The sequence below is a fragment of the Arvicanthis niloticus genome, chromosome 1 (genome assembly GCF_011762505.2).
Source record: "Arvicanthis niloticus isolate mArvNil1 chromosome 1, mArvNil1.pat.X, whole genome shotgun sequence".
Lineage (NCBI taxonomy): Eukaryota > Metazoa > Chordata > Mammalia > Rodentia > Muridae > Arvicanthis > Arvicanthis niloticus.
This window is the reverse complement of record NC_047658.1, coordinates 19,212,571-19,222,504: the sequence shown is the minus strand read 5'-3', so window position 1 is coordinate 19,222,504 and position 9,934 is coordinate 19,212,571. Positions and strand designations below refer to the sequence as shown.

At 51.7% G+C, this 9,934-nt stretch overlaps 1 protein-coding gene across 4 annotated transcripts; it reads right to left on the bottom strand.

The window, feature by feature from the left end:
* Nucleotides 1-422: 422 nt before the first annotated feature.
* Nucleotides 423-9,683, bottom strand: Hsd17b14 (hydroxysteroid 17-beta dehydrogenase 14). 4 transcript variants are annotated; one of them, XM_076934080.1, is made up of 9 exons: nt 9,461-9,683; nt 8,636-8,674; nt 8,357-8,439; nt 7,346-7,412; nt 5,732-5,847; nt 3,302-3,406; nt 1,774-1,841; nt 1,584-1,680; nt 423-1,071 (listed from the first exon to the last, which is right to left on the bottom strand). In XM_076934080.1, the coding sequence occupies exons 1-9, from the start codon at nt 9,546-9,548 to the stop codon at nt 898-900; spliced, it is 837 nt and encodes a 278-aa protein (XP_076790195.1). In that variant the 5' UTR covers nt 9,549-9,683; the 3' UTR covers nt 423-897. The 4 variants fall into 4 exon arrangements, with proteins under 4 accessions (XP_076790195.1, XP_076790202.1, XP_076790210.1 ...); XM_076934087.1 differs by having other exon boundaries at nt 5,732-5,823; nt 9,461-9,677; XM_076934095.1 differs by lacking the exon at nt 3,302-3,406.
* Between the last annotated feature and the right edge of the window lie 251 nt (nt 9,684-9,934).

Here is a 9,934-nt window from a genome sequence, read left to right as displayed (position 1 = left end):
TAGGGGGAAGACAGTGTTTCTTTTTGTGTAGCCCCGGCTATCCTGGAACTCACTCTAGACCAGGCTGTCCTCGAACTCAGAAATCCGCCTGCCTCTGCCTCCAAGTGCTGGGATTAAAGGTTCGTATCACTACCCAGCTGCCATTTGTTTTCATGAGTGAAGGATGAATGGTAAGTGGGTAGAGAGTCTAAGGTGTTGGGGCTGACGCTGGGAGAAAGATGGGACAGATGGGAATTTGGGGTGGAAAATGCTGGATGAGGAGCCCCTTGTAAGAGGTGGGCATGGCTCACTAGTAGAGCACCTGTTTAGAATTTCCCAGGAAGGTGCCTGAGGTGTCACTCTGGCACAGCCTTGCCTGGAAGGCCCCAGTGAGGGGCTGGAGTTGTGCTTCATGAATGAATGAGGATATGACCACTCCAAGGTACTGCTGGAGTGACAGTTTTTATTGCAGCTATAAGGGAGAGTACAGCCAGAGGCATCTGGAAGAGTCCAGACTAAACTGGAGGGAGGGAGGAGAAAGTAAAAGAAGAGAGAGAAGAAAAAGGGCAAGTGGACCAAGAGAGGAGCCTAAGACTAAGAGTGCACACCTCCAAAACAGCAGGCGTTCATAGGAATCAGAAGCTGGGGAAGGGACGCTAAGTCCCTGGGCTAGAGAGGCCAGGAGCAGGTGCAAGGGAAGCAGACAGGAACCTCAGGTACAGAGAGGGCCTGGCTGTCAGCAGCTAGCTTATCCTGAGTTAAGTGATAGAGCCCCTGCCTAGAATCCTCCAGTGAGACACTGGGGTGTGACTCAGTGGTAAAGCCTCAGCCTAACACACAAGACGTCCTAGGTTTAATCTCCAGTACCACAAAAAGGGAAGGAAGGGAAGAGGTAGGTAGGACATAAGTTAGTGTGAATTAGGGTAGGAGAATGGGGACTTCAACGAGGCTGCTTCTGTTAGCCTTGCGTCCATACCCCAGCTCTGCACCCCCGGTCACAAGAAGCTCAAGCCCTGTACAGAAGGTGGCTTCAGAGGCCAGGAAAACAGCTGCAGCCGCCACCTCGACTGGCTGGCCCATGCGGCCCAGGGGCTGGGGAAGGAAAGGAAGAAAATTAAGAGCAGCCCCCACCCAAAAAAAAACCCACCTGGTAGGCATGTTGGTTCACACCTGTCATCTCAGCAAACAAGAAACATGGTCAAGGGCTCTGCCCTGAGTTCAAAGCCAGCCTGGGCTAGAGAGTAAGACACAGTCACTCAGGGCGAGCGCGCGCACACACACACACACACACATACACACACACACACACACACACACACAGAGAGAGAGAGAGAGAGAGAGAGAGAGAGAGAGAGAGAGAGAATGACTATTGATGGCACATGCCTGTAACACTAGCACTCAAGAAATGGAAACAGAAAAATCAGAAGTCCGAAGTTGTCCCTACCCAGCTATATAGATAGCAAGGTCCAAGCCAGCCTCCATTATATGAAGCTGAGAAAGAGACAGAGATACACAGAGAGACAGGGAGAGGAAGAAGGAAGGGAGGAGAGAGACCCCAACCCTCCCAGCTCCCTCCATCCCTCCCAGCCCTCAGCACCTCCTACCTGGGCCAAGGTGCCTTCTAGAATGGTGGCCCTGGGGTCTGAAGTTGAGGCTGCCAGCTCTCTCCACAGTGGAGTCCAGATGTTTCCTGGGGAGATGCTAGGTGAGGGAGAGAAGGAATGAGAGCCGTGTGTGCTATGTCCAGGCTTCCCCAGCTTCCCTGAGCCTCTGTGTCCACTTTGATCAGCTCACCAGTTGACTCGGACACCATATTGGCTCTCATCTAAGGCCAAAGCCTTGGTCATGGCAGTCACTGCACCCTGCAGAGGCAGAGAGACCAGAGAGGGTTTAGTCTCTGAGGATGGAGTCCCTCTCATCCTCTTCTAGGCAGCGGGCAGCAAGGTGAAGCATCCATGGGATTAGCCTCAACCGTCTTGAAGATATTTCTTGTGCACAAGTTCTGTGCAGGTCAGTTTGTTACCAGCTGCCAGAGTTCAAGACTAAATGAGGAATGCAGTGTAGGATACTCCATGGAACATCTATGACCCCAGACTTGGGAGCTAAGACAGGTGGATTGCCATGAACTCAGTGCTAACCTAGCTATGCTACAGACCGAGACGCTGGCTCAAACAAAATCTAGAAGGGCCTTTCAAGGTGGCTCAGCATTAAAGTCGCTTGCTGCCAAGCTGGGCAACCTGAATTTAATCCCCGGGATCCACAAGGTAGAGGGAGAGAGCTAACTCCATTAAGTTGTCCTCAGAGCCACGTGTGTACACATCAAGAGATACACATAGACAGAGACACGTTAAATAAATAAAAATCAGTGCTGGAGAGATGGCTCGGCAGCTAAGAGCACTGGCTGCTTTTACAAGGGAAACGAGTTCCAGTCCCAGCACCACAGGATGGCCCAGTTCCAAGGGATCAGAATCCCTCTTCTGAACTCAGCATGAGCCAGAAAGGCATCCATCCATACGTGCAGGCAAAACACTCACACACTTAAAATAAACATAAATACATATATTGTAATGACTGTACTGCTCTCTGAGTTCAAGGCCAGCCTGGTCTACAGAGAGAGTTCCAGGATAGCATGTCTCAAAGATTATAAAAGAAATAAAATTGACTGATAAGGATACAGATGTTTGCTGACAAGCCCAGGTTCCTGATTTTGTTCCTGAGACCCATGAGGTAGGAGGGAGCTGACTCCTGCAAGTTGTTCTGTGACTACTACCACCCCACACACACATGCACACGCAGAGAGAGAGAGAGAGAGAGAGAGAGAGAGAGAGAGAGAGAGAGAGAAGAGAGAGAGAAGAGAGAGGGAGGAGGGGGCAGATTACAGGCTCAAAGCTGAGACCCAAACAGAGCTAGGAAAGCTATAAGCACCTAGGGGCAAGGCAGGCCGGTGAGTGAGGTCAGTCCCTCCTGGGAGGATCTCCAAATGCCAGCTTCCACCCACAACCTCACCACCCTAACCATGGGACCTAGCCCAGCCCCTGCCCTACATTGTAAAAAAAAAAAAAAAGTCCAAACTCTAGACTTGAAATCCCACCAACCTCTACCTCGGAAAGCTCCATGACCCCCCAAGCCCCGCAAGAAATCCTATATAAACCCTGTCTTCTGCCCAGTTCTCTCCTGCTTCTCACCAGAGCAGAGGCAGGCTCTTGACTGTCAGGATAGCTTACCAGCCAAGCTGTAACCGTTACACCGACTGCCAGGATACCGTTCCTCTCAGAGCTGTAGCACTTACAAAGGACAGGCGGGAGGAGAGGGGCTGGCCTACCTTGGTAGCTACATAGGTAAGTGCCTGGGACTGGCCAACAGACCCCACCAGGCTGGAGATGTTGATGACGTTTCCTCTGCTCTTCCGCAGGTGGGGGAGGGCAAGCTATGGAGAGGATAGATCGTCATCCACAGCTGGTCCTGGAGAACAGCCACTGGCATCCTCAAGTGTGGGACTTCGACCACTGCCCAGTGGACCTCAATGGGCACAGGCATAGTGCCACATCTATGGTATGCCAAAGCACCTCTCTCTCTCTGCTCTCTCGCTCTCTTTCTCTCTGGCTCTCTCTCTCTCTCTCTCTCTCTCTCTCTGTGTGTGTGTGTGTGTGTGTGTGTGTGTGTGTGTGTCTGTCTGTCTGTCTGTCTGTCTTCTCTCTCCTTTCATCTGCTCTTCCGCCTCCAGCCTTCAAGCTAGGGAAACCTAAATACCATGCAGAACCCTGGCTCTTTGGCCCAACTAGGAGGAAGGTGTTTCATTCAGCAGAGGGAGGTGGTGTATCTGGATTGTATAAAGAACTCTGTGATCAGGATGTGATGCGGGAGCGCCTTGGGATGTGTCCTGCTTTCCACCACCTTCTGCAGCTCTCTGGAGCCCCTCCTCCACGGGTGTGTTCATTCCCTCATGAGCTCAGTCTGTTCTCCATTGCTGTGGGCACTGGAGCTGTTCTTCCCATTACACAGGACCGAGCACAAACAAGCTCCTCAGGAGGCTCCTAGAACAGGAACCTAAGAGGATCCCTACTGTGGTTTACCCCACAACTCTTCCACACACACCCCGCCCCCGAATACAGCCTTCTCCCTTTCCTCCGTGGGTATTGCAGCCTCACAGCCTCTTCCTGGACCACTCTGTCCTTAGAAAGCCACACTGGTCACACAATACCCTCAGTTTGCCTTGGAATAAGAGATCCCTGGGGACAGTCATGGGTTGTCACATGCCCTCCGGTCCTGTAACTGATATTGCAATAGTGAGATCATCTCGAGTACAATGGCACCCTGCCCACTGGGGCCCGTCTTCTCCTCTTAAAGTGGGGGCCAGTGACAGTAAATACGGCTGGATCTCAGGTCGAAAGCCATAAACACATGAGATGAGAAGTTCAGAGGGCTCTGAAGTCTCTGAACCCAGCACTGTGAGGGAGTTCTCTGCTCTCCTCCAGGGGACAGGCTCACCCTCTCCCATCTCACACACATTCTTCCTTACACCCCGGAACCACCGTGTCCCACCCTGTCCCTTATGCCACTCAGCTTCATGTCCTCTCCTCCTTCCAAAATGGCAATCCCTGGTAGGCCCCAGGTATCTTCCTTGGCTATTTTCTTCCTTGTACCAGGTGCAGAGCTATCGATCATAAATGCTTGTCCAATCCCCTGACTCTTTCCTGGATATGTCTGTCCCTGGCTGACAATCTCGCAATGTGACTCTCGCTTTTCCACCTAGTCTATTTTATTCCAGTTTACTCTAGCCTGAACCAGTCCTCCCAAATGTTTGTGTTAGGCATGGGACGTGTGTGTGTGTGTGTGTGTGTGTGTGTGTGTGTGTGTGCACAGTCTTGCTTGCTTACTTGCCTTCACATGTGCATGGATGTTTTCCCTGCATGTATGGCTGTGAACCACATGTGTGCAGTATCTGTGCAGGCCACAAGAGGGCATCAGATCCCCCATAACTGAGACTTCCGGGACTTGACCGGAGGTTCTAGTGAAGAGCACCCAATCCTCCTCCACCTCCTGCATGGTGGGATCACAGGTTGCACCATCATCCTTGGTGCTAGGACGCCAAGCTAGAGCTACACGTGCTGAGCAAACATTCTGCCAGCTGAGCCCCAGCCACACCTTTGGGTTCATCCTTTTTTTGTTTGTTTGTTTTTTGTTTTTTGTTTTTTGTTTTAAGGCAGACTGTCTCTGTGTCGCCCTGGCTGTCCTGAAACTCTCTGTAGACCAGGCTGCCCTGGAACTCAGAAGATCCGCCTGCCTCTGCCTCCTGAGTGCTGGGATCAAAGGTGTGTGCCACCACTGCCCGGTTCATCTCTGGATTCTTAGCATCCTCTTTGCTACATCCAAAAAGGCCTGGAAACCCCTGGAAGACTCTGAGGAGGCTCTAGCTTCCCCGGTGGATGTAGACTGTGTCTGCTTCCTACCTAGGACAGTGATCCCGATTGATTCTCAACCTTCCTAGAGCTGCACCCTTCATGTGGTGGTGACCCCCAACCATAGACTTATCTTCACTGCTACTTCACAACTGCACGTATGCATCTTAATATAGCTATCTGTGTTTTCTGGCTGTCTTGGGCAAGCCCTGTGAAAAGGTCTTCCATTCCAAAGGGGTCACAACCCACAGACTGAGGATAGCTGTGCTATAATGACAGCAAGCCAAGGGGCACAAGCAGTGTGCTCATGATGAACTCAGGGCGCACAGCGGCTGCAGCTGTAACTGTCTCACCTTGATCAAGGTGTATGTCCCCAGGAGGTTCACCTCCAGTAGCCGGCGGAAGCTCTCGGCAGAGGTCTCCTCAGGCAACTGTGGAGGTGGGTCTAAAGGGAAGCAGAGGATGAGGCCTGGGACAGGAAGGTGGGAGGGAAGGAGGAAGGGAGGGAGGGAGGGAGGGAGAGCAGGAATGATGGAGTCAGAGAGGAGGCCAAGGGCGAGGGAGAAAGCCAAGGAAAGAGGCTGCACAGGGCTGAGTACAGCAGCATTCTGCAGGACTCGGCATGCTGGCCAGTGCCTGTCATTCTAGGACTCGGGGGATTGTGGGTAGGTGCTCTGCCGCTGAGCCAGGCCCCAGCTCTCCAGCTGGTATCTGTTCTCCTCACTGTGGAATGTGAATTTCCCTGCTTAGACACCACTCCCCACACAGAATTTGGTACATGACCAGTGTTGGATAAACATCAGCCTAAGGAAAGAAGGTAAGGATGGGCTTCTGGCAACTCTGAATCCTTATGATGTGAAGTAAAGCGGCTAAGACAGGGAGCCCAGTTGGCCAGGGGGCAGTCCTCTTTGGAGGGGATTCAAGAAGGCCTGGGTGTTCCCCGAGCCTTTGTTGCCATGGGGACGCATTGTTCTATAGTGCAGCTGTTGGTCTGATGAAAATTTCCCAGAGTGCCACACCACCTAAAGTCTGATAAGTGTGGCTGGGTGGTCCTTGTCACCAATAAGGCCCCGGGGCCATCAGCCTTCTGCAAGGCAGGAGCTGCCCAGGCTCTGGGATTATCCTGAGGGACAGTGTGGCCTCCTTTATTGAGTACAGCACCCCTAACAGAAAGGGGGATGATTCTTATTTCTAGTTAAGAGCACTGGCTGCTTTTCCAGAGAACTAGGAAAGTTCAATTCCCAGCACCCACATAGTAGCTCAGAACTGTCTGTAACTCTAGTTCCAGGGATCCAAATCCTTCTTCTGGCCTCTGTGGGCACCAGACATGCAAGTAGTGAACAGACATGCATGCAAGATGCAAGTAAATACACACACACACACACACACACACACACACGAGGGAGAGGGCTGTGGCCTGGGTAAGGGGTAAACCGAGGATTGGGGCTGTTGAGATGGTTCAACTGTACCCTTATAGTTACTGCCAAGCCTGATAACCTGGGCTCAATTCCACACGGCGGAAGGAGAGAGCCTATTCCCTCACATTGTACTGGATACCACACAAGCACTGTGCGTGAGTGTGTGCTTGCTTGTGCATACACAAGCACTTTGTAGATAGATAGATAGATAGATAGATAGATAGATAGATAGATAGAAGAGGATAGATAATAGATAGATAGATAGATACATACATACATACATACACACATATAAACAATGATTTTCTGTTTTGTTTTTGTTTTTTTTCGAGACAGGGTTTCTCTGCGTACCCCTGGCTGCCCTGGAACTCACTGTGTAGACCAGGCTGGCCTCGAACTCAGAAATCTGCCTGCCTCTGCCTCTGCCTCCCAAGTGCTGGGATTAAAGGCGTGCGTCACCACCGCTCGGCTGATACAGTGATTTTTTAAGAGGAAGGAATGGGGTATGAGCAGACACCAAGGACACTAGCCCCAAGCCACACAACTTACGGTAGCCAGCATTATTCACTACACAATCCAAGTGGCCAAATCGAGAGAGGGTCTCAGAAATCAGAGCCTGAGGAGAGAAGAAAGAGCAGGTGATGAGCTGAGAGTTGACAGCCTTGGAAAAGCCAGAGGGCCCAAGGCAAGGATGAGCTCAGCTGATGAGGAAGAAAGACAAGGTAGGGCGAGGTGTGAGGGGGAGAGGGAGGACACAGGAAGCCAAGGACTCCAACTAAAAGGACTGAGCGACACAGTGCAGTTCTGTTTGTCAGAGTCAGCATTTCTCTTGCTGTGACACCCACCATGACCAAAAGTGACCTGGAGAGGAGAGGATTTATGTCAGCTTACAGCTCCCAGGTCACAACTCTACCACTGAGGGAAGCCAGTACAGAAGCTCAAGGCAGACACATGAGGCAGAGGCCGCGCACAAGCACTGCTCACGGGCTCCTCTAGCCCATTTTTTTTTTTTTATACTATCCAGGGCCACTTGCCCAGCGATGTCACAACCCTCAGGGAGCTGCGGAAACTCCCACATCAACCTCTAATCAAGAAAATGAACAAAAGGATTGCCCGCATGCCAGTCTGCTGGGGCCATATTCTAGGGAGATTCTTGTGTGGAGTCAATATAACACTAACCAGCACACTGTTTTAGAAGACTTTGGAAGGGTGTGTGTGCAGAAGACAGAGCATCAGAAGGAGGGTCTAGAGACCCAGAGCTTGGTAGGGAGCAGAGAGACTGAGGCAAAGACACACACACAGGCAGACAGGCAGACAGATAGACAGACAGACAGACAGACAGACAGACAGAGATAGAGGCCCAGACTGAGGATAGACCTGGAGGCACATAACAGTTTCTGAGTGCAGGGAAGTCAGAAACTTGTTACAGGAGGCAAGGGTTTCAAGTCCTGTTCATTCCTAAAGACCTAAGGGAAAGCGGGGCAGAGGGACTGAGCTGACAAGGGCACAGATAGCTAGAGAGAGGGACTGGAGATGGAGTGTGGGACAGAAAACACTCACCTGCAAATCTCCTTCCTGGGTCACATCACCAGGGATGAAGACAGTGCCCGAGAGTTCCTGCTCCAGAGCCCGGCCCCCAGCCTCTGCAAGAAAAAGATTCTGGATCTGAGGGAGGAGTGTTGAGGCTTGTACCCCGGAATCTGAGGGTAGAGGGCTGGGGGAGCCCTGGATCTGAGGGAAGAAAGCCAGGGCTTGAACTCCTGAGTCCGAGGGAGGAGAGCTAGACACGGATCCCTTCCTTGATGGAGGCAAGGGAGACTTGAACACTGACTCACTCACCATCCTTGTCACAGAAAACCACTTGAGCCCCACTGTCCACTGTCAAGAGAAAGAGAACAACGTTACCGGCCCTGCAGACTTGCGTCACTGCCTCTGCTGCCCTCTTGTGGCCACCCAAAGCACCTGCCTCTCTGGCGGCTCTTGTGACTGTCTCGTGACAGACCTCTCACAAGACCAGAGCCTTGCTACAAATTACCAGTACTCGCTGCTGCTTGGCCCCCATACTGGATTCTAGAAAAATCCCAAACGTACAAGCAATAATATAAAGCTATAATTTGTAGCTAGGGACCCATCTAGGGAAGAACTTTATTTATTTATTTTTAACTTTTGAGACAGAGTTGCTCTGTTTAGCCCTGGCTATCCTGGAACTCACTCTGTAGACCAGGCTGGCCTCAAATGCAAGAGATCCGCCTGCCTCTGCCTCCCAAGTGCTGGGCTTAAAGGCGTGCTCGAACCACTGCTAGGCCAGTGGCAAAACTTAATGACCAACCTCTCAGCAAAGACCCAACACTTCAAATGGATTCATGTAAGAATGAAACTTAGGGGCTGGAGAGATGGCTCAGTGGTTAAGAGCACTGGCTGCTCTTCCAGAGGTCCCAGGTTCAATTTCCATCACCCACGTGGTGGCTCACAGCTGTCTGTAACTCCAGTTCCAAGGGATCTGACAACCTCACCCAAATATAACAAAAAATGTGCAGAGAAAAATAAAAATAATTTAAGAACAAATAAACCCTAGTCTCTTCTTCCCACCCCACCCCTGGAACCTCCATCAGTCATCCTTTCTCTCCTACAATTCAGACAACAGGCGGGAAGACCCTTACTCACCAAAGGCTCTCACGATCGCAGCCCCGATGCCCCGACTGCCCCCAGTCACCACCACCACCTTCCCAGAATATCGGGTTACTGCAGCCATTCCCAGTTGTGTAGTCTGTATCCCACACCCTCGGGGCCTCTTCCCACCTCCAAAGTCCAGAGAAGCAGTGGGGTGGAACCAGATATACAGGTTGGGTCACTGAAGGCTGACCCTGGGAGGGGGTGTTCCCAGGAAGGCTGACCTGGGAGAACTGAGGAACTCCTTCCTAGTCCTTCTTTCTCAGACCCGGGGACTGACAATCCTCCTTCAGACTCAGGGACCCCCGCCCCAGCTCTGCCCCCTCAGACTGACTCCAGTCCTGTTCCCTTTGACTTGTAAGACCAGCGCCACTTCTGCCTTGATTCAGGATCCAGGCTCCAGCCTCCTCCCTCAGACCCATATTCTGAGATCTAGCTCCCAATTTTGTGTGACTCTAAAGCCCTGAC